At 47.1% G+C, this 25,020-nt stretch overlaps 1 protein-coding gene across 1 annotated transcript in view; it reads right to left on the reverse strand.

The window, feature by feature from the left end:
* Window positions 1-25,020, reverse strand: part of LOC146186511 (atrial natriuretic peptide receptor 1-like) — a 60,273-nt gene that overhangs the window by 14,586 nt on the left and 20,667 nt on the right. Inside the window, exons 7-13 of the mRNA XM_084608055.1 lie at window positions 19,610-19,748; window positions 6,384-6,461; window positions 6,207-6,284; window positions 4,156-4,260; window positions 3,602-3,673; window positions 3,010-3,163; window positions 2,265-2,441 (exon numbers count right to left, since the gene is read on the reverse strand). Of these exons, the coding sequence (XP_084464181.1) occupies window positions 2,265-2,441; window positions 3,010-3,163; window positions 3,602-3,673; window positions 4,156-4,260; window positions 6,207-6,284; window positions 6,384-6,461; window positions 19,610-19,748 (803 nt within the window). The remainder of the gene's footprint in view (window positions 1-2,264; window positions 2,442-3,009; window positions 3,164-3,601; window positions 3,674-4,155; window positions 4,261-6,206; window positions 6,285-6,383; window positions 6,462-19,609; window positions 19,749-25,020) is intronic.

A 25,020-nucleotide genomic window follows, 5' to 3' on the forward strand; every position in this document is an offset into this window, starting at 1 on the left:
CGTGGTGTTCTAAATATGGGCCAGCCTATCACCTACGCCGTGTTCGCCGTCAAAACAAGCTGATACGCCTCGATTGTGCACCAGTATTACACACGTATAGAAACGAGCCAACCCGACGCAAAATCTGAATATTATCTGCGCAGCTAAACGACATGATAAACAGTAATAGGATACTATTAAATAATGAAATCGTGAAATCGTATAGTTTTTTAACGTTTGATAGGATGCTTTCTTCAGACCAGAGTTCAGGGATTGATATTCTGAGATTACAAAAGCAGCGGGATTATTTGTGCTTATTTTCATGAATTTGGTTTGAAACGATGTTTTCTTCCTGTGATGAAGTTATGCACAATTATAGACGATACCATCTGCGTCCTCTATTTAATCAAGGACATGGATTGTTGCTGTGGTCTTTATTCAGACATCTGTTTGGAACGTGGAGGCCACAAGTTACTGCTTTGTTATACAAAAAATGCAGCGGTTTAAGGCAGCTAAACACAATTTGAAGTGCGAGGCCAGTAACTTAGATTAGTTTATCTTGTTAGATGTTATATGGGTCCAGTGCTGTCGCTGTCGTTTCATTATCAGCTGCCTGAGGCATGCGCTCTTTTGAGGAGGTCTGTGACGTATATCGCCCAAGGTGCCACGAGTGACATAGGTGTAAAAGCATTTATTTAACCGTACCTTACTATTGTGCCTGCGCGGTATTAGGGCAGTGTATTTAACACAGGATCCAAGGGTTCTAGAATCCTTGATATCCACCATAATGCATAAATAGCGCGAGGATCAATTAAAATCCTCCATTTGTTTTGTAGTTGTACGAAGATATAAAAATGCCTAGTTCCTTTTCTCTCGTTTGTTTTTTGAATAAGAGCATCGAAATATACAGAGGTACCATCGGTTGACCACATTTTGCCGTTGACGAAAATTGAGGGCAAATTTTAAGTAAAAATGTTTGTTCTCTGCGTGATTTATTTTATCAGTGTCTTCTTTCTTCGTTCATCAGCGTAAGAAATATCGGTTTCATTGCGGCACGTTTTTGAGACTAGTTATTAGATCAATGTTGTGCAAGAAATAGAGTCTGCCCGATGAGTTGGGTTTAATCCGCACTCACATCTTCCTTCAAGTGTGGCTCGTGTGGCTTGTGGAGTGTGGCTCAATTACATTTTTTTTTCTTTTTTTTTTCGGCTACTTTGGTGTCGCATTTAGTGTACTCAAGAGCGAGCTCTCGAAAGTAGTCGGCCGTATCAAAAAACTTTGAAGGGACGCTTCTTCGAGCTATTCTTTTTTAGAAGCGACATTCGTTTGTCGTGCCTACCAAATTGCGTAAGTGTACATCAAAAATTTTAGACTGAACATACACGACAAATCCAATTTCAGCACAGAGGCTGGCTGTGTTTTGCAGAAGGGTACCAAACCGCAATATTCAATTTCCATATGCAATAACCCCCCTGCTCCGGTTTTCTGAAAGTTAAGTGACAGAATTTTTACCGATCAAGCCTCGGCTGTTGCCTCTCTTTGAAAACTCGCAAGAAAACCGTTGGATTTCTTGCAACGAAAGCATACGCTTTGAATTACATCCGTACGAAACATCAAAGCGCACTCATATCTCCAAGGTCCGCCACGCTATTGGAATAAGAATTAAATACTTTGCTCTTCTTTTTATCTATATATCAGAGGTTTTACTTGCAGATATTTTTCCAAAGTTTTTCATGCTCGTGGAAAATTTCAGGTTGGTCCCACTCGAACGGAAGTCGCTTAGTTTTATTTTCAAGATGATCGCAGTACAGCAGAAAGCAAATGTATAAACATTGATTACCATTGATCTATTTTTTTTTAGCATTGCGCTGGCGAATAAGTGCGTCTTATTATTCAAGAGCTTTTCAAAACCACATGAATTGCATGTTTCGAAGCTTTTTGAGCGCATACGCAATGCTTTTCAGCTGCGTTTCGTTCCAATGTTGGCCCAATATCAGTGAAATAGCCTTGTTAGTGCTCTTCCAGGATACATAATGTAGGCCTCAGCATATTGTCTGTAAAATTTAGAGGGCCGAAAACGAAAAGAAGAAAATGAAGAAGAAATAAACGAACAGGGAATATTGAATTGTAGGAAGTAATGGAGAGAAAAGTAATAGTTACGTGGTCTGGACGTCGATGCGACGAATCAGCGAGATGGTAATAGACGAGTGCGGGATTCCCGGTGCAAAGCGCATTTAGGATGTGCATGGTGAACGACTATGGGAGCAGGCGTGCCGGAGCTGTACCTTCGGGTTCCATGACAGATCTGGTGCGGCCAATGCGTTCCAACGACTCGTACGGACCAGATCGGGTGATCACCTCCTGTAGAATGATGGCGAAGGCGTAGATGTCGCCCTTCTGTGACGAGTGCAGCCTCGGCTCCTTGAGGCGCAGAAACTCGGGCGCCGTCCAGAACATCGATCCTGCACGGTGATGGAAATTTGTGTAGGTTTCCTCTAATCATCAGGCATTGAAAATACTAAGCAAGTTATGAACTTCTAGGATATCATCGCTGACTATCTCTTCATTTTAAAGACGGGGGAAAAATAGAAATATTTTAAAAACCAAGTTGGTGACTAGAGTTTGAAAAAACAAAAACAACACAGATAATATCAGAATGCCTTTCCCACTCTCACAGCGAGCGCCCTCGGCAACGGCTATATCAACTTTCTCCAAGCAATAATACTTTAATTTAAAACAAAACAAAACAAAACAGAAACGCCAACATATATGACTCACGCAGCGTTCGATTGCGGTACTATGATGCAGTTTTTAAAATAGTACTAAACTTCAATAATATTAAATTTAAATATATTACTCCTGTAACACTGCATCGCTGATGCAAGAGCCGATTCAGTGCGCAAATACTTTTCCACCCCTGGTGTAGACCAGTGAATACAGTTTCTGCAGCGGAAATAGGGTGCCGATTTTGTATAAAAACTCGAGGTAATGAGCGTGAGAAGCATTTTGCTAATCTACTTATAAACGTACTTGGGTTCTTGTCTTCTGGTTCGGGCAGCTGCGCATGGAGATGTCGCAGCCCGTAGTCGGACAGCTTTACCACGAACCGTCCGTCCACTATGCATTTCGTGCTCTTAAGCCTCCCGTGGTATTGGATGGGTGTGCCGTGCAGGTAATACAGGCCCTTTTTGGGAAATAAATCACCGTAACGTTAATACCACACTCAGAAGGAGTTTCCACATATAAATTAGGCAACGAAAGGGTCACAAAGGATCACAAGGCATGAAGTACATATCTTAGTCTAGGTAAAGTAAGCACAGAAATTGCGAAGGAGATCGGGCGGTACCACCTGTGCTATGCAGCTGATAGAAGAAACTTTTAGTTTAGCGCTACCACTTACCGCTACCGTTCATCGCTACCGCGCAAGCTTCAGTACGCATGCGCAGATTGCCCCGAGGGCGACAGATGGCGCCACGTTCCTGTCAAGTTCCGGTGGACTCCGGATGCAGGGTCCAATCAGCGCGTGCTGTGCTGCCGGCGCGCGGTAACGGTATACGGCCACGGTAAGCGGCAACGGTAAACTGAAAGTCTCTAATAAGGACAAACACGCATCCGTTCTCACCTCTACGAGGTCAGTGATCATGGAGCACTTGAACATCCAGTCGATGTTGATTTCTTCGTTTTCGAGCATGTCCTTGGAACGAAATGGAAGAAGGAAATGCAGGAAAGAGATATCGCAGGCCATTGCGAAGGTAATGAGAAAATTAAGGAGCTATGAAACGAACTGACTGAGTGCAGTGCGGCCCTTGAAACCGGAAAAAAAAGAAACACAAAGAAGAGAACAAAAGAATAATAAAAATGCCCGAAATCATGCTTGGGCTGTGAGAAACACACCAGAAAAAGCACGAAAAGAAACAATAGAAAACAAAAATAAGTTATATGAAGACCAAGAACGCTTCATTAAGAAAGGCAGTTAGGTGGGGACCATCGACGGCAACTTTTGCATATGTTCATCACAAGACAGCATATAATCTCCACTGAAGGGATGCTCTGGTTCAGGCTGTGTTCTATTTTGAGGATATTGATTTAGACGCTGTCTTTATTTTAGACGCACTTCAAAAGTGATAGTGAGAAGCAGCAACAGGCCAAGGGTTTGTGCTGATAACCTGTTCTTACCCTCAAGCTTCCCCGTGGGCACAGTTCTGTGATGATAGAGACGTTAGGATCCTCGATGCATAATCCCACGAAACGGACGAGGTTTTCATGCGTGAGATCGTGAACCTATAAAAGCAAACATTCAATGAAGTAGTCTGAAGCACGATAAGTTTTCGAAGTAAGGTTCCCGCGCTTTAGCAGCGGGCCGCCTATAGATATGCTCAATTACGCGAGCGCTTCAAGCGTCTTTGCCGCTCTTTCTTTTATTGGATGTCGCTCGCGCCAAAAACACTTTTTCAGAGAAAACGAGTTCTTTATCTTTTCTTTTCTTACATTTCTAGACATTACGTCTGGAAATGTGGAAGTATTATTTGTTCAACACTGTTGCCTAGCCCGCATTGCACACGCGCGCAGCCTCGTTGGTTAACACACGTGGATGTCACGAGACGAGATGGGGCTGCAGGTATCTCCGGACATTTTCCTCTATTCCTACAAAGACCAGGAGCGTATGTACTTTTTTTTTTACCTTAAACTTGTCTAGAGAGAATGTTTTTCCAACTTTTGAGCGGTGTGCTTGAGATGCATTGCTGAGCGGTTGTTGCCCGGATTTGTCAGGGTGATACGTCCGCCAAGACCTATCACGTCTCAGCGGACCAGAGCTTTTTAATTTGATCAATTAAAAAGACATAATAAAAATAGAGGTGTCATTTAAACTCATTACTGAAGTTTAGCAGGTGGTATGTTTGCCTATTTTCTAGGTATTCACGTATCGCAGACGCCGTATACCGCTTCATAACCGGGCTTGGAACGGCACTGAAGGTTTACCTGAATGCCACAGGTGGCGTGAAAGTCTGATAAAGTCCAAGGTTATTACTAATAGGAATCCCACGTTTTATGCACTGCGCCTATACTGATAAAAGTAGCTGCATAATGATGAAAACGCTATGACTTTGGGATGAGCCGTTAGATCATTTTCGTCAAAACAATGAACAATTTCTCACGGTTACAGCCAAATGTGACTTAGGCGCCGCATTACATTTAGCCGTGACTTTGAGCTGTTTAGCAATTGCTGTTTAGCAATGTGGTAGGGAGTTGCACTGGCTTTGCTGAGCCGTTTCCCTTGCCCCGTGCTACACGTTTCCGCAGTTCATATGTTTCGACAATTTTTTCTTTGTTTTTTTTTAACTACCTCTTCAGTTTAACTCGACTTGCGTTGCAATTGCCTTCTTCATCGATGTTCTGTTCGTCGAGCCCGGCGTTCCTCCTCAGACAAATGGGATGGCCCCAGATTGCCCATGGCTACCTCTCAAGACGACGCACAGCAAGACTCACCCACACAGTGCTCTTATATCAATGTCCACTCACACCTCCCGGGTTAGCGCATGGTGCGACCTTGTTCATATCTTTCCTCTGGCTGAAGAGCGGTAACATTATTTGCATGTGAGTGGACAGAACTTCACACTAGAGATTCTGCTTCTTCAGCACTGATACGAATGGGTGGCACTATAACCTCATTGCTGCACGAACCCGAAGGCTTCGGCAGATATCGGCGAAGGCAGTGAGTAGGGGTGTTCGTGATAGCGCACTGAAAAGTTCTGAAGATTCCTTTACATTGATGAAACACTTGGAGGTTGGTTCATTGCCGTGCAACGGCGGTATTTTGATAAATGGTTCGCATGCAGTTTGGGAGAAGAAAAAGGCGGGATCATTATGCAATAGCTGAGGCTACAGAAATGTGTAAAAATGCGACAAAATATTTTGTAGTTCTGTCGTAAATGTTTAATTTTTCCGTAGTTACGTAGTACTTTTCTGTAGTTATGTAGTTTTTTGTGTAGTATTTTTCTGTTGCCTGTAGTTCTGCAGTAGCTTTCTGTTGTAAGAACATAAAATTCTGATGTCACAACAGGTTTCCTGTCAAAATCTGCACAGAAATTCTGTCATAAGTACAGAAAATTTTCTGTAGCTTTGTCCGACTGGGATTATTTTCACGCGCTCTCACGCGCTCTCACGCACTCACTAAAAACCTCTGCTGACGTAAGAATTGCGACTAAGGATGACTTTCTATGGCTTACCATTTTTATTTCGGCGAGCAGCTGCCGGTTGACGTTGATCTTTTTCACGTTCAACGGTTTTATGGCCACTCGTATTCCCTGGCAACCAGTAACAAAACGAATAATTTACCGCACATCAGTTTCTGACATCGCAGCTCGGGTAGCCATGTGCAAGCCCAGTTTGAGCTTGCTTCGTACCTTTACTGTTCCCAGCTGGACACCAGATATCTGCAGGCCTTGAAGAGTGCTCACGTTGGATGTTGATTTCATGTATGACTGAGCAACAAATGAAAGAGCAACAAAATGCGTTAATCAGTCTGAAGCCGTTTCCTACTTCTAACCATTATAATGGTTATCATATAGGTCGATAAAGAACACAGATCGTTACTTCGCAGCAGCCCCAGCTGCCGTGGAGCTGCTGCGTCATTGTAAAGAAAAAACGGAAGCGTCACAGCACGGCGAAGTTGTTCAGCAAGCAGCAAGACGCTGATCCAGCCCGATATGCAGGCCGCGATATGTGGCTGACATGGTAATTTACATGGTAATCTACACGGTAATTTAAAGGATAAGGAGAAAGAATAAATTTCACTACTGAAAACAAATTACGAGACACTTTGGCGACTAAAGCGGTGAAAGGCGAAACCCTGAGTGCCACATTCTGCTACACATTTGTTGCGAATGTGGCGGTGAATGATGCTTCGAGTAAAGAGGGTGAATACTGTTTCACATTCGTCCCTTCTTTTACTGCATGGTACATGTGTACGCGGAGAATTGTGACAGATACTGAGCCTTTTCTATTATTATGTAAATCAATTTCAAACGCCGCTGATGTCTACTGTACTAACGCCTCCAATCAGGGTAATGCATACCAGTGTAAGGAGCTACATTTTTGGGGACATTTAAGCTCATCTTTTTAAGGGTATGAGGCGAGAGCGTAAGCTACGAGCCCACGTATAAAGTCAAGCTTCAACCGAACCGTATGAACGTGCCTGCGTGTCGTAGGGGTAACGAGAATGCAAATGATTCTGGCAGGGTAATTCTGGTATCACCCTCTCATATGAAAGGAGAGACCCGAGTTGGCAGCTACTGCCAAAAGCGTGACACTTCTGCTGACAACGATGAGTTTCGCCTTAATAAATTCCCTCTTAATTCCCTGGAGGGCTCCTAACCGTCCAGGAGCCCTCAGTATTCCAGTCCGTCCTTACGCAAGTCACCAATCCTTCCCGTTTTAGGACGGGGTCGACGACCTGCAGTTGCATGCAGGTTCACAGAGAATGGTAAAAGCCGGCCTATAAGGACTGACAGGCAGCGCAGCGAGGGGGTGTAAGGTACGGTGGACATAGGACCTGAAGGGACGACGTTTCGTTGGCGAGTAACGTACGCTACACCGCTACACAAATCATGTTTCTTTAAAGTTTGGAGCACAACAAAAGGAGACTTGGGGTATCAAGAAATTCAAACCGATAGAGTAGAAAAAATTATGGGGAACACTTAATCTCCGCGTTCAAGATACGACGCTCTAGCGTAGGCTGCCACCCGACACGTAACGCCATTCTTTAACCAACAAAATATGAGCGTGTCTGCATGGCTAATGAGTAACGTGAATGCAAGTGTCATGGCAGGCTCATTCTGATGTGACCGAAAGGAGAGACCTCAGTTGGCAGCTTCTGCCAAACGCAACGTCAGCCAACCTTACGTGTGCTCATTGCGCGGCCATGTCTCCAGCCATCACCATGCTCGTGAGTTTCCGTTCGGAACGCTAACGTTAACGCTAACGCTAGCGTCGATTCCGACGTTTCGGTTAAAGAGGCCTTTAAGGCTATCGCATTAAAAGGCAGCTGCGACAGCTATACGCTCGATGGAGAGGGAGACTGTTCTGACTACGACAAACTACTGCTGTTTCGTCAAGACAGAAAATAGGCCAGAAGGCGTATGCCTACGGTTGGCAACATTGTGAGAAGGACCAGAGCTGAAAGGCTTCATTCAGTGACTGATGTAAGCCACGCAGCCACTTGTCCGGCAGACATGGGCCCGCAAAGAAACAGTATTATGTACCGCGGTTAGTCGATAGACGGATTCACGAACGGCGATGATGCAAAGAGACGTAAAATACCTCAGCGTAATAAGGGGCACAACGGCGAATGGACAAAACGGAAACGATCGCCAGGCAAAAGGGCACCGCATCACACATTGTTCTTTGAGAAAGGCAACGGTCTGCCGCGCAGGAGCTCTCAGGAAGCTCAAGAGAGAGAGAGAGAGAGAGAACAAATGTTTATTTAAACGACCCATTTTCAGGTTCGTGTATGTCGATGTGAGCCTCAAGGCTTTTCTACCGTGGTGGTGAGCTTGCGGGGAAGGATAACGCCGAAAAAAGAAGGAGAGAACTGAGAAAAAGGAAGGGGTTAGGAACCGAGGTCTTTCACGTTTGCGCTGTACAGATCATAGGGGTGTACTGGGATTATGTTGCTTTTTTTTTTTTTTTTTTGCAAAGCGAGGACATCTGGCAATGCCTTTGTTTACGCTTGCGCCCGGAGTTTTTCGGCTTCTGTAGTACTCTGTGCAGACGGCGTTGAGGTAAGACTTTCATTTTCACGTAGAACGTTTCGCCATAGAGTCGCGTTATGGAAGACAAGAAATATAGGAAGATAAACACATAACAGTCATCACAAAATTAGGACTACAGAGGCTCGTGGTGTCTTTCAGTGAGGAAATGAATTCTCGGCGTTCGCTTCAGTTTTAGAGATATTTACCGAATTGTGACCTCAAGTATTGATTGAAAAATCCACGCGAAAGAGTAAATTTAAGTGTTGTGAGAATTGTGAGCGCTTCTGTGTCCGGCTCAGCGGTACAATCTATGCCCATACTATTTGTGCCGGGGTAGTTATGTAACTACCGTAATATAGTAATATATCCCGAGTCATCGACTATCCCCGAGCTATCGCCTACCCCCCACTTGAGATAAAATATCGATTATGCGAAAACCAGCGAGTCGTCACCCACCCCTTGAAATTCGCGGCCCTCGCAGTTAGCAAAAGATGAGCTAAAACATTAAAGAAAGCAAAATAAAATACCGAGAAAAATTATTCTGTTTTCATTTCGGCTTTCAACGTTTGCTCCTTCTCATTTGATTCGCTTGTTATTTTTTCTGTTTTCTTATTTTCTGCGTTCGCTTTGAAAAATCACCGCAACACATTCGCCACCTTCCTAGCTTCAATTTAGATGGCATTCCCCCCCGGGTTTACCCCAACTGCTAATTCTTTGTTTCCTTTCTAGATCTCGGTCGTTTGTTTTTTGTTTTTTCATTTTTGTGCTCCATTCACTTTGGGCAGCAGGCGCAGTCACGGCTTCAAAATCGGCTCTTCTGGAGCTGTCCTCGCAAGACGTAAGCAATGGATTTCACCAACTGTAAAGCATTGCTTTATCAGCCTTACGTACATGATAATATCTCATTAATAAAGTTGGGTGCCTCCCATTGAAGCCACGCTAGATGAAAACAAAAATTATTTTCCGTTTGGTCCTAGAGATATTCCAAACCTCACTTTTTCTATGACCCTCAGGTGACGCGAGTGTGCGCGATACCATGATACTCTACAGCGCAAGCCCAGCACGTGATAAGGTAAATGATAGATCATTTTGTTTTAATTCGCATACTAATCACTTCGTACCGCGCCCTAGGGTGTGTTCCTCAAGTTTCTCCCGTAGCGTTTGTGGGATTCGGGCTTGCTGCGGCTGCCCTTTGCGCGGCCGCCGCCCGCTTCCCAGTTGTTCTCCTGGTTCCCTTTCTCCCGCCTGAGCCGGCGGAGAGGGGCTCGGACGACTTGTCACTGTCGTTCGGGCCACAGCTCCGCCCTGGCGTCCCAGTGGCTGTTCTCATTGGCGCCTTTTGGCGGGAACACGGCACCGCTTCCAGGGCCGCGCTCGCGCGACCCTCCGAGCGGGGCCCAGGGAGGGACTCCTCCGAAACATCGCAAGGTGCGTACGCTACTGTTCTTGTCTGCCGGCCTTTGTCCGCGCAGACCAGTGTGTACTCGAGTTCGCGTGCTCCGGGTCGTACCTGAGAGTGCAGCTCGAGCCTGTCGATCGTGATCCAACGATCCGAGACAGGCGTACCTTGCGGTGGTTGCCCACTCTCTCTCAAAGGAACCCTCTGGTCACTGCGAGAGAGAGATCACAGCACGCCCTTGCGTGCTTGCGGCGCGCACTCCGTGTCACTTCGTGCGCGCAGGGGAGCCTTGCTCCTCGCGCGCTCCCTTGACACGGTGACTGCGTATGTGTGTGTATGTGCGTTTTGTATATATGTGTATGTGTGTGTGCGTGTGTGTGTATGTGCGTTTTGTATATATGGGTATGCGTGTGTGTGTGTGTGTGTGTGTGCCGCTGGAGGATGACGTTTCAATAAACGTCTCCTTTGTGAACTTGGAGGTTTGTGTCCTTGCAGCGAAGTGCTCTCCTCCCGGTGGAGGTTGAGTGCGCGCTGCGGTGTTTGTGTGGGCGTGGTGACGGCTCATCGGGGCTTCGGCTCGCGCGATGCTCGAACCCGCGGTGGTTTGTGGCCTATGTCCACGTAGAAACCACAACTGGCGCCCAACGTGAATTGTCCCTGGCTCCATGAGTCGTTGGACAGCACATCGGCCGAGCCGGTCGCCTTGACGATCAAGCTCATGAGCCATGCCTGCCGCCCCTTGCGCGGCACTCGGCAAAGGCACTGAAACACGCTACATGGTTCTTCGGACCACCCTGTGGTGCGACCGTTGACCATATGCCTCCGCTGTTTCAGCTTTACGCCGTTGCGGAAGCAATGTGCGCGACGCCGCCGCTGCCGGCATCTCCGCACAACAGCACCCGTACCCCGCTAGCAGCCATTTCTGTTTGGGGAACGGCGAGGCGTCGGCCGGGCTCCCTCTGGAAACCGCGCCGACAGGGCGCTCAGTTGGCTGATGCGGCTCCGTGAATTTGCGAGCCGGCTGGCGCGCCATTCTTTCTTGGTACAGCATTTCGACTTTTCGGTGCAGTATCTACAGGGGAGAACGAACGTGGTAGCTGACGCGCTATTCCGTGCCCCACTCGCCCGCGGCGGCGTCTTTACACCGGCTGGCGAAGGGGGCGAAACAGCGGACGAGCCGCGGCACGGAGGGGACGCCCGCAGACGGGTTCCCCATTCCGCTATCCGGGTAAGCAGCGCTTCGCAAAACAGGCGAGGGTGAAAGCTCTTTGTGAGCACATCTGAAACGCCGATGCCAGCGGAAGTTTTGCTGCGAACCTGCGGGGGGACGAAACCAGGCTCTCCTTTGGGATGTCTGGGATCGTTTTCAGCCACGAAGAGCTACGACGGTCCAGCAAAATGACCCGTTTTGTCGCGATGTCAGCGACGGTCTCTGGGAGACGAAGCGCCGTTACGCTGCTTGTATTGCAGCGGGCGCAGCGCCGGTACGCTACATGTATTGAGCGGGCGCAGGGGGGCACGAGCCAGCGTGTGTCGCGGCGTGCCCCGGGGATTCATATTTGCTGGGCCATGACGGGCTCGCGCTGAAATACATAGCCACGGATGATGAGTCCATGAACCATTTGAAGTGGCTATTCCCCAATGTCTGAGCGGCGCTCTGTTGCGTTTCTCTCATGACACACCATTGGCTGGTCATCTGAGTGGCTCCAAGGTTTCAAGAAACTGAGTCAATCGGTGACTGCAGCCCGGCATGAAGCGCGACATTTTCCGCTGTTGCCGTTCCTGTCATGTCTGTCAAATGGATAAGTCAAGGGGTGTGCAAGCCACCGGGCATGACGACACCAACTGACAGTGTGCGTCCATGGCAGATGGCCACCTGCGATTTCATGGGGCATTTCCTCAGTAACAAGCAGGGGCTCATTGCTGGAGAATCCCCCTATGGGGAATGCCCGCCGTGCCTACATTGCAGACCTGAAGGCCTATGCGTAACGGTCTGACAAGCTTGCGCTGGTGCCCATTGTCACCACAAGCAAGCGCCGAGGCACACCCGATGCGGTGGAACGCAGCCGTGCCCCGCACCGGTACAAGGTGAGGCGACGTTCACCTATGTGATTGATGCCGGACGGCGGGCCTTTCCCGCAACCGAAGGCATACCGCTTCAACGAGCGAGCTTGCTCGTTCAACCCTACCCGGAAGCAAGGTTGGTCTCTACCTTTTCTAGCTCGCTCAGTTCCAGCCTTTGTATTTTATTTTGTTTTTGTGTCTCTTTTCCCATTTTTCGCTTTCTTCTGTTTCCGTTCATGCTTCTTATCTTGTAAATATTGTACAGTGAGTGCCTTCTTTTGTACAGCGCGCCATCTCTCCTCTTTCTTCTTGAAACTGCGAGGGTAGCTCATTAGGCAGCCCCGACGCGCGGCTTTTTCGGTGTGTGTGGAAATGAAGTTGGGGCCGTTTGGGGACGGGCAGCATGGACGATGCCCCTTTCACCCAAGGCCGCCGTGGTTGCGAAGGTGCTCGGGACAGGTTCGCCGCGGAAGGTCGGCATCACCCTTTGGTGTGTCAGTGGCTGTGCGTGTGCGTGCCTGGGCGTGGAGGCGACGACGTCGCGCCATGTGTGTTTGCCGGCGTGTGCGGAGCGCGGTGGAAAGGAAGCCCCGCGCGGTCTTCCCATATGCGCCTTGGATCGCCACGGAGTCACGGACTTTCCACGTCTGGGGCCCCTCCGGCGTGTTCGCTGTCCCTGCACCTCACCTGTACCACCACCGACCGAGATCGTTTGCAGCCAAGGATGAACGTTGGCCACCCAGAAGTCAACGAGCGGTGAGTCACCGCAGGCTCCCTGAGCTGCACCGACGAACTTTGGAACTTCTGTACATAGTTGTGTTCTGTACATAGTGTGTTCTGTACATAGTTGTTGTTACTTCGCCGTCGGAACTTCGTACATTATTCTTCATGTCATCTTGTTCATTTTTTTTGTGTGCGCCTTGCTAATGTTCGTCTTTCTTGAGTGTCTGTCTTTTCGAGATCTTTTCTTGCTGGAACTGAAGTGTAGTTGACTTGTTGCGTGAGGATAGCATTCTTTTCCTCATGCTGGGGACCTGCCGCGTGCTTTCGCTGATGGGTAGGAGGGCAATTAAGGAGAGGAGGATGTGGGATTCGGGCTTGCTGCGGCTGCCCTTTGCGCGGCCGCCGCCCGCTTCCCAGTTGTTCTCCTGGTTCCCTTTCTCCCGCCTGAGCCGGCGGAGAGGGGCTCGGACGACTTGTCACTGTCGTTCGGGCCACAGCTCCGCCCTGGCGTCCCAGTGGCTGTTCTCATTGGCGCCTTTTGGCGGGAACACGGCACCGCTTCCAGGGCCGCGCTCGCGCGACCCTCCGAGCGGGGCCCAGGGAGGGACTCCTCCGAAACATCGCAAGGTGCGTACGCTACTGTTCTTGTCTGCCGGCCTTTGTCCGCGCAGACCAGTGTGTACTCGAGTTCGCGTGCTCCGGGTCGTACCTGAGAGTGCAGCTCGAGCCTGTCGATCGTGATCCAACGATCCGAGACAGGCGTACCTTGCGGTGGTTGCCCACTCTCTCTCAAAGGAACTCTCTGGTCACTGCGAGAGAGAGATCACAGCACACCCTTGCGTGCTTGCGGCGCGCACTCCGTGTCACTTCGTGCGCGCAGGGGAGCCTTGCTCCTCGCGCGCTCCCTTGACACGGTGACTGCGTATGTGTGTGTATGTGCGTTTTGTATATATGTGTATGTGTGTGTGCGTGTGTGTGTATGTGCGTTTTGTATATATGGGTATGCGTGTGTGTGTATGTGCGTTTTGTATATATGGGTATGCGTGTGTGTGTGTGTGTGTGCCGCTGGAGGAGGGCGTTCCAATAAACGTCTCCTTTGTGAACTTGGAGGTTTGTGTCCTTGCAGCGAAGTGCTCTCCTCCCGGTGGAGGTTGTGTGCGCGCTGGGGTGTTTCAGTGTGCGCGTGGTGACGGCTCATCGGGGCTTCGGCTCGCGCGACGCTCGAACCCGCGGTGGTTTGGGGCCTATGTCCACGTAGAAACCACACGTTCCAGCAAGTCAATAGGAAATGCCAATTCACAAGCACAATACGCTATACTTTGAGCCACGGGTAGTTGCAGTAGGTACACAGCTATTAACAGGAGGCGAGAGTTGACTCAGCAAATAATTAAGCGATAATCAGCCTCCGAAAGTTCGCCTGAATTCCGGCAGGTACGACAGAAAGGACGGTGCACCAGGAAGACTTAGTCCTTCCGATCTAGACAATAACGACGAGCACGCTTCGCCCGGATAGAAGAGTAGAAAAATGAACTGGCTGTGCACCACCTTCCACACACCATGGGGCGCCGACTGCCTGTGCTACTCGTCGAATGGAGACGCACGAGCCACTAGACGCAGCACAAGCAGCGGCTGTCCAGCTCGCAGTTTTGATGGAAAGGAGAAGCGATTATTTCTGGGTCAGCAATGTCCTTTAGGCCGGCCGTAAGGGCCCCGGTATGCGTGTCGAACAAGAGTTCGTCAGCGAGGTGAACGGCGAGCAACCAGTCTTCAGGTTCGCACTCAGTGTGCATGGAGAGAATGCGCTCTCCGGTCACAGCTGCCACCGTGCTGAGCTTGTCCGTTCTTCAGACCACTTTGCCTAGGAGCCCCAAAACTGAGCCGAGCGCTCACTTACTCGCATCATACTCGTGCACGGCGAATCGATGTCGTACGAAGCGAGGTCCACGTGTAGTCGTCCGTGAATTCTGGCATGTAGGCATTGTAGAAAGACACTCAGCTTGGTGCATTGCTTATTACCGAACAAAGTTGTCACTTCGCCCCTTGCTGCCATAACGGCGACTCTCAACAGAGTAGCCAACATGGCAACTTATAGAGGTTGCCGTGCCACGTGAATGCTAAGGCGTCCCATATCTGCTATATGGCTCTGCACCCAGTAAAAATGCTTGTCGCGAGACGAAGCTACAAGTCCATTCAGAAGAACCTACTAACGCACGTGCAAAATGGTTAGCTCTAGTGGAAAGTATTATAAACGCAAGGACTTCGTTTTATTCGTCCTGGTCGCCGAAAATTTGAAGCTTCTGAGCGAATATCTGAGGAGGAGAAAATTGTGGTGTGAAGGTCAAAATTGTCCTGGTAGGCACACAGAAATTTTGAAGCTTCTCAGTGAATGACCTGGGTTAGAAAATTGGTTCAATACTGTCCTGGCAGGCGCACGAAGCTCGAAGGGACGTCTTCTACGTTTCGAGGGACCTGATGGGCAATGACGCACCCGCTTGGATATATGCCATTCGCCAACGGCGTAACAACAAACCTAAAAAAACTGACGCAGCCAGACGCAGTGCTGAGACGGATAAACTTGCAGTTGAGAATAAAACGTGCATCTCGTTGCACGCCCAGCAAACCCCAGGCGTTCTCTATTTCACGAAAGATGTGCCCAATATGAGGTTGCCAGTTCAAATATACAAAGTGAAAAACTCTCAAGTGCTTCAAAAATAAATCTCACTGATTGGATCGTCGTTGTACGAAAGAGATATGAACAACGGATGAACAAAAGAAAGAACAAGAATCAATAACTTGATGATATTTAGTAAGGAGGAGAGAGAATCAATCCAGATGGCCACGTCAGAAAGATAAGGTTGCAGAGGATGGTACAAGAAACACATATCTCATGTCCAATATCTGCCGACGAGGAAAAGAAAGCAATGTCCTCTGCGTACGCATAGAGGTGGAAGTCGTGACGCAGAGGATCGAACACGGGAAAATATCAAATGGAATTGAAGGGGATAAAAGACTATGGTTGTTGTACCTTCGAGAAGGCGCCCAATATTGAAAACCTTTCTATTTTTTCTTTTGCTTGATATAGTAAAGGTTTATGGTGTCGCAGGCACACCAGACACATAAATGACTCAACAAAGCCACATTGTGATGACAAATATGCGCTCCTACACCGATTAAATACCATATTATAATTGCACAGCCGTTGTCGATCAGTGGAAAGACGGCTTTTATATTCCTGAAAAGGCGACAAAATTGAATAGAGACATGACTCCAATTTTGCGAATTTCCACCGCAAGTGCGATAACGTCAATGCTTTTTTTTTCATAATTGCGGGCGTCTGAGGTCAAAGACCACACGCCATTCCGCTAGCGTCCCTTATCGCGAGGTTCTTTTCATCAGCAACGCCGAAAGCTTGATCCGGACTGATCAAGGTAAAGTTCCGCTGCTGACTTTATTTTTCTCACAATCAGTGAATTAGAAAGTCGTAAAGAGACTTCCAGCTTTCATCGTCTCACCAATGAAAGCATTACTTCCAAGAACCGAGAAGCAACGCTCCGAATGTGTGCATACAAAAAGGGAAAAACTATGGCTGCCCCTTTGTAACTCAGGGGATGAGGCATTGGAAGGAGTGAACGTCGCATAACGTTTGATTTTCAGTACGAACACCCCCAAGTACCTAATATCGTAATGAACTGTTTCACAGCGCCTCCCTACAGAAAAACCAAAAGTTCTACGGGGCGAACCTCATAAAATCTGATCTAACCGCATAAACTCTCAAATGGTGCACATCATTATCATAAAATATCGTACGTAATGTATGATAATGTGCAGGAAGCTATGAGACCTTAAGCAATTATATGCGACTTGTATGTGATTTCTTACGTGAATTGAGTGAGATTCTGTGAGAAAATGTGAGGTTATTGACTGATACAATTTTTTCAGTAGGGCTGCAATGGGATCTAACCAGTTTTCTTTAATCTACACTGCCAAAACAATTCCAGCTGGTTCAGTTCAGTTCAGTCGTTCAGTCGTGTCCGACTCTTCGTGACCCTATGGACCATGCCACGCCACGCTTTCCGGTCTCTCACTATCTTCCTAACATCACATAACTTCATCTGCAGTGCCTCGAGGATGCCATCTAACCATCGAGTTCGCTGCCTACCCCTTCTCCGGCAACCCTCTACTTTTCCCAACATCAAATCTTTCTCCAGCGACTCCTCTCTTCTCATCAGACGACCAAGGAAGCTGAGCTTTAACTTTAGAATTTGACTCTCCAATGAGCAGTCAGGGTTTATGGTCGACAATATCGACTGATTTGATCTTCTGGCAGTCCAAGGAACTCTCAAGAGTCTTCGCCAGCACCACAATTCAAACGCCTCAATTCTTCGGCGGTCAGCCTTTTTCACAGCCCAGCTCTCGCATCCATACATCACAACTGGAAAGACCATAGCACGAGTTATACGGATCTTGGTTGGTAGACTAATGTCTCTGCTCTTTACTAGGCGGTCAAGGCTAACCATTGCTCTCTTTCCCAGAAGCAGGCGTCTCCTGATTTCATGGCTCTTGGAGCCGAAGAATGGAAAATCTGTCACACCTTCCACTTCTTGTCCATTGATGCTCCAGGACTTGATAGGGCAAGGCGCCATGACCTTTGTCTTTTTAATGTTCAGTTTAAGCCCAAACTTCTCACTCTCTTCTTGTACGCGCATCAGAAGTCTCTTGAGTTCCACTTCACTTTCTGCCATTAAAGTGGTATCATCCGCATATCTAAGGTTGTTGATACGTTTTCCAGCAATCTTCACTCCAGCTGAAGACTCGTCCAGACCAGCCTTCCTCATGATGCACTCTGCATATAGGTTAAAAAGGCAGGGCGACAGTATGCAGCCTTGCCTCACTCCTTTCTCGATCGGAAACCAATCACTAAGACCATGTCCAGTTCTGACTGTGGCCTCTTGCCCTTCATACAGGTTCCTGAGGAGACAGATGAAGTGAATTGGAACTCCCACCTCTTGGAGAGCTTGCCACAATCTGCTGTGATCTACGCGGTCAAACGCTTTCGCATAATCAATAAAGCAGAAGTAGATGGGTTTCTGAAACTCTCTTGCTTTTTCCATGATCCAGCGAAGGTTGGCAATTTGGTCTCTAGTTCATCTGCCCTTGCGAAACCCAGCTTGCACGTCCGGAAGCTCCCGATCCACATACTGCTGCAGCCTTCCTTGGAGGATTTTCAACATCACCTTGCTAGCATGCGAAATAAGCGCGATCGTGCGGTAGTTAGAACAATCTTTGGCACTGCCTTTCTTTGGAATGGGGATGTAAACTGACCTCCTCCAATCCTGTGGCCACTGCAGGGTTGTCCAAATCTTCTGACATAATGTATGCAAAATGTTAACAGCGTCATGGTTGAGGTTTTGAAGCAAGTCAGCTGGAATGCCATCAATTCCGCTAGCTTTGTTCTTAGCAAGGCTGGCTAAGGCCCATTCAACTTCACTCTTCAGGACGCCCGGCTCGAGATGAGTAATCACAACCGTCTTATGTTGGGTTTGCGCATTCGGGTCCTTCTTGTACAGTTCTTCTGTGTATTCCTGCCACCTCTTCTTTATCTCTGAGGCTTCAGTGAGGTCCTTGCCTCGTTTGTCCTTTATCACGCCCAGCTTAGCACAGAAGCTTCCTTTGATATCTTTGATTACCTTATACAGAGCTCTTGTGTTTCTTAATTGGCTGTTGTCCTCAACCCGAAGAAAGTGTATCAAAATCAAGGAAGGGTATCAAGGGAAAGATTTGACGTTCGCGAAAAGTATTCAAAGACGATGTCAGCTGAGGAACGTTCAATGTCGCCAGGGAAACTGTGCATAAAGATTGTGAGGAAATGCTAAGTCAGAAGGAAAGTTTGATTCGATGTATGTATGTATGTATGTATGTATGTATGTATGTATGTATGTATGTATGTATGTATGTATGTATGTATGTATGTATGTATGTATGTATGTATGTATGTATGTATGTATGTATGTATGTATGTATGTATGTATGTATGTATGTATGTATGCATGCATGCATGCATGTATGTATGTATGTATGTATGTATGTATGTATGTATGTATGTATGTATGTATGTATGTATGTATGTATGTATGTATGTATGTATGTATGTATGTATGTATGTATGTATGTATGTATGCGCGCGCGTGTGTGTATGTATGTGTGTATGTACGTACGTGTGTGTGTGTGTGTGTTTATCTATTCTAAGCGAGCTTTCTCAGGAAGTCACCTTGTTTTTGGGCTGCATCACAAAATACTGCTTAAATGTGTCGTATGGTTAGGTTGCCATGGTACTTGACTGAACCGCTGTTTGCATCCCAGTTTCATGATGCAGTTTCATAAACGTAGTGTGACTGCGCTCATGCTTGGTTCAGAGGAAGCCGTTTCGCCCATCTCCAATTAGGAAAGAATGGAGAGAATGAACAGCGCAGGGAAAGAGTATAGAGACAGACACGGAAAGAGTGCTGCGTAACAGAACCACAATGTTGGTCAGATACGATAAACAAAACACTCACGCACAAGAGACAGTATCTACATAGCCTAGCTAGCGAGGTAAATTGAATCAAGAACGAGGATGCATGCATGGAGATTGCGTGGAAGTATGCCTGTGTATAAGTAGTAGAGAAAGGATATTGGAGCATGCATGTATACGTACGTGTTGGCTGGCCATACTGCTTTCATTGTGGCTGGGAATGCTCACTCTAGACTTGCTCAGGGACTTGCCTGGCAACGTAATTTCGTCCCAAGAGATTTTCCACCACTGGTCGTTTAGCTGGGACTCGTACTGGAGCTTCCTGCGCGCGCAATCATTGCGCCGGCGTTAGAGTCAGGATGGCGCAATATCTGGACGGCACTGTCACGCATTGTTATGACCAGATTCTCGGAGAGCTGCGTGGTCTAGAGAACTCGTTAAATATTTTATTTTATCTACGTGGAGCCAGTCTTTAGCAATGGGTGCATTGCCCTCATGCTTATTTGCTGCATACGGACTCCTTCGCAAGCAAGCGTATACTATGACGACACGTACTAAAGGCAGCGAAACAAAAAATTTGACTTTACGGTGGGTGTGTGTGTGTGGGGGGGGGGGGGGGGGGGGGGGTATTCGGTGATGGGTTCAAAACAATTGCGTCTAGTGCTCCAAAGTACCATACAAGTAAGGTTGACTTGATGGAAGCAGAAATATTCTTCTTTATTAAATTAACCAAGCTCGCTTCTCTTTCGCTCGCCTGTTTTGTTGACTTCGTGTCAGTGTCGAGTGTGCCCGCATCGCGCTTTATAGTGTCTTCTTAACTTGCCTTAAGTTGACTTAACTTGAAACAGTGCTGCTATTTCACATTGAATCAATAAGGCCGCAGCTTCTTTGGTGTACAGTTCAACGCCATATTGTGACGGGCACATAAAGGGGAACTCGAATGCATAGGCTGTCGTTAATTGTGCGCTGAACTGGGAATAATACAGTGTGGACAAATCTGCAGCAAGATAATTTAACAAACAAAGACCGAAAAGGGCCATTTATAATCATAGTACACAGATAATCAATCACCGGTTAAATGCTGTGTGAGTGTGCTTAGCAATATTTAAATGTGCCCTTAATCTAAATTTTACCACGCTTGACGCATTTCGTTCGCATAGCTTTGAGTCTTCAGAACGACAGCGAGGTTGGCAACTACTTCGTACATGTAATGTTTGAAAGCGTCCCCAGGGATCCTCATAGAGCACTTAAAAAGAGGACGGAGAAAGGAACACAGGCGCTGTAAACAATATTCCTAACAGCCACTGCGTGCATCTAGGAATTTGAAAACGGTAGTCGTGCCCTCTTTCTTGAGGCCCTACCGCCACGCACCTTCTGAATCTTGTATTCGAGGGGAGGACGGCAGTGAACCGTGGCTTTTAAAAACACCTGACCGTGCTCCGATAACGTTTTTGAGCATATCTCTCATGCTTCCGTTCGGCGGTTGATCCGCGTCGCCATTGGTGCTATTGCCGGAGTAACCGAGCGAAATAGAGTCACGAGCCGCGAGGAAGTCACAAGCCAGAGTTTCTCTTCTGAGAAATTCGCTTTGGCTCGTGAGAGACACAAAAATGCTTTGTAACTAGAAATGTATGCATGCATGCATGCATGCATGCATGCATACATACATACATACATACATACATACATACATACATACATACATACATACATACATACATACATACATACATACATACATACATACATACATACATACATACATACATACATACATACATACATGCATACATACATACATACATTACATGCGCACAAGGGGGGTCAAAAGTTCCCAGGCCGCAGGTTTTGCTTCTGGTCAGCATATTCTGACACGCGAGATCCCATTAAAGCTTTAAATATCTTAGAGGTTGGAATAATGCTTCTTCTACCCTCCACATGTATTTTGAGATTTGGGGCCGTCGTAGCTGCCTGACTATACTGCTCAGAAGCAGATCCTGTGGCCTGGGAACTTTTGACCCCCCTGTATGTACGTACGTACATACGCACATACATACATACATACATACATACATACATACATACATACATACATACATACATACATACATACATACATACATACATACATACATACATACATACATACATACATACATACATACATACATACATACATACATACATGCATACATACATACATACATACATACATACATACATACATACATACATACATACATACATACATACATACATACATACATACATACATACATACATACATACATACATACATACATACATACATACATACATACATACATACATACATACATACATACATACATACATACATACATACATACATACATACATACATACATACATACATACATACATACATACATACATACATACATACATACATACATACATACATACATACATACATACATCTCTCAAATCGGAGGAAGACGAAGAAGTCAGGGAGCTGTCAGGCTGCCTGCTCGTCTCTGCGAAATCTGTTTGATTTTCCATTTAATACTCGATATATATATCCCAAATAGCCTATATTGCAAGATCCTGACATGTTATCAGCGGCGGGTGCGGCTCCACCGATGCCGCACCCTGGATCATCACCTGAGTGTTCTTCTGGCATCGCGTCAGGCCTACCTCAGCAGACTGTGCCAGCTCTGCAATCATCACCCGTCATCCCAACCTGTGTATCATGCGGTCACCTGTCATCACCAGGTACTTCAGGACTCTCACCCTCTGATGCTCATCTACAACACGCATCTGGTCCTTCCACCGCAAGCTGGGATCGGCTGATGCCTACAGGTCAGGATGATTTTCCTGATAGCTCAGATACTTCGTCTGCCATTACCTGTATAGATGCTGCGGCGAAGTCTGCTCAAGAGCCAGACAAATTTATTCAAGTGCCATCGAAGCGTCGCCGCAGCTCGAGGCGGTCGAATTTCAGTGTCGACGCAACTAACGCTTCTAAAGCGCCCAAGTGCAACCTCACAGTAATCATAAAACCAGTAGATACCGGATATCGTATTACTCGCTTTAATCCGCTGGCAATGAGGCAAGCATTTGAATCTCTGGGTCCAGATGCCGTCCTTCAAGTTCGCCCCAACGAGCGGCTTAATCTTCTGGCAGTTGACACCCGAACCGCGGTCGCGACTGAACGCCTTTTACAAATACGATCAATAGCAGGAATTGCAGTGCAAGCATACGAGCCCCGACCAAACAACTGTGGCGTAGGAGTAATCAAGGGTGTGCCCCTGGATCTTTCTCAAGAAGATATCTACTCGGCACTATTACAGAGAGTTCCAATAAAATCGGTGCGCCGTCTGGGAAATTCCGAAAATATCCGCATTGTATTTGTGACAGAATCTGCGCCAGAATACGTTATTCTTGGATATACAAGATACCGTGTGCATGAATACATCCAAAAACCACGACAATGTGGCAGATGTCAGCGCTTCGGCCATGTGACTACAGCTTGCCGACTAGCCTTGCGCTGCCCACGCTGTGGGGGAAATCATGACCGTACCACGTGCCCAAGTGACATCCCCATTTGTCCCAACTGCGGAAAGCAGCATGAGGCAACGTTTTCCAGCTGCACTGCCTACCAAAAGGAGAAACTAATATATAAGTACAAGATATCCAACAATACCGACTACAAGTCAGCAAAAGCTGCTTTAATTGACCAAAATCAAATCAGGAGTAGTCATCACAGAAAAAAAAAACCATTGACGGGAAAGAAATCACAAGGACAGTCACAGAAAGATGATGCTCGTCATCCGAGAATTGATGACGTGGTTGAATTTCCTCCTCTTCCACAACAATCAGAGGTTCAACAACCATCTGTACCAAGCCCACAAAAAATTACTGTACAGCAGCCTCATTCGAGGAGTGCATCCCGGAACCGCTCATGCGAAACCTCTATTCGCAGAAACTCTGACATTTCTAGTTCCCAACTGTGCTCACTTGTTGAGGCTGTTCGTGCTTTTCTTATACCACTCTCCTCGCCGGTGGCGAAAGCCATCCTTACAATTCTTGATTTCATATCTCCTCTCCTGGCACAATGGCGGTAGCAGACAGTCAGTCGTCTGCTCCACCCAGCGTGCAAGCCATCCGAAATAAGGCCACCATCTTTCAATGGAATGCCTGCAGCCTCCGCCCCCGTCTCTCTGACTTTCGACACTTCGTCTTCAAGCATCGTTTCCCTATAATTGCTATATCAGAATCTCGGCTTAATACTACAATCCGTCTCTCAGGCTACACAGTACTGCAATCAACAACTGGTACAGACCTCAGTAAAGTTCTTCTGGCTATCCGGAATGACGTCAACTTCATCCAGCATCCTATACAAACTGATCCACATAATGAGTACGTTGCAGCCCCTTTAAAGTGCATGAACATGCAGTTTACAGTAATTGCTGCCTACATACCACCTCGTGCTAATTTCAATATTGAACACCTACAAGATATCATGCGAAGTACCCCTGCGCCACACATTATAACGGGAGATTTCAACGCACATCATCCTGCTTGGGGAGGCGTCAGATCGACAGGCAGAGGCAGGCAGCTATTCGACTTCGCACTTTCCAACAATTTATTATTTCTCAACGACGGCCAAGCAACTTACTATCAAGGAGCACGGTCCAGTGCTCTTGACATCTCCATGATCTCTGCTGATCTGTCAGCTTCAACAACCTGGTCTGTGGACATCGAGACTCATGGCAGCGATCACCTACCTACATATATTGAGGTTTGTGGCTTTTCTCTCGCCTCTCAGCGGCATAAAGTTCGCTTACACGAACTGGGAAGCTTTCGCTGATGCCCGTAGAAAAGCAGGATCTGTCGAACTTAAGTTATGACTCCTTCATTGCTGCAGTAGCACATGCTCAAACATTGCACACGAGAGTCCTCCACCTGCCAAAGGGTGTACTCAGCTGTTGACGCCGAATATGAAAAAACTTCGAGCAATACGTCGCAGAGCAGAAAGACGAGCGCGCAAGACACTTTCTAGAGACGATATCCGGACTTCTAGGCGCGCACAAAAAACACGTTCAACGCCATTTTGGACAAGCTAGAAAGAAGGAAATGGACATCTTTTTGTGCAAAATTAGATCCTAGAAAGCCACTATCTAAAGTGTGGAGTATTGTGCGAAGCTTAAGAAGTCAGCCTTCACAACTACATCCTTTCGAGTGCGTGGCTCTAAATGCCAATACTACTTGTCTTCATGTAGCAGAGACTTTCTGTTCAAAGATGATTGCTCCATTAGCAGCTCCTTCACTGCAAAATGTGCTCCCCACCTTTGTCCCGTCGCCCAACACTTCTTTCCTAGACGAACTGTTCACTATGGAAGAACTTCAAGCTGCGCTAGCAGTTACCAACAAAAGATCTTGCCCAGGGCCTGACCATGTTAGCTACACTTCGCTGTCGCGTCTTGGAAGAAAAGCCAAAACTCAGCTGCTTACCATCTATAACAACTCTTGGATAGCAGGCAGCCTTGTAGAGAGCTGGAAGACTGCGCGCGTAATACCCGTTCTTAAACCTGGTAAGCCATCAATTGATC

This window comes from Amblyomma maculatum, chromosome 6 (assembly GCF_055883805.1).
Source record: "Amblyomma maculatum isolate TAMU_Amacu chromosome 6, ASM5588380v1, whole genome shotgun sequence".
NCBI lineage: Eukaryota > Metazoa > Arthropoda > Arachnida > Ixodida > Ixodidae > Amblyomma > Amblyomma maculatum.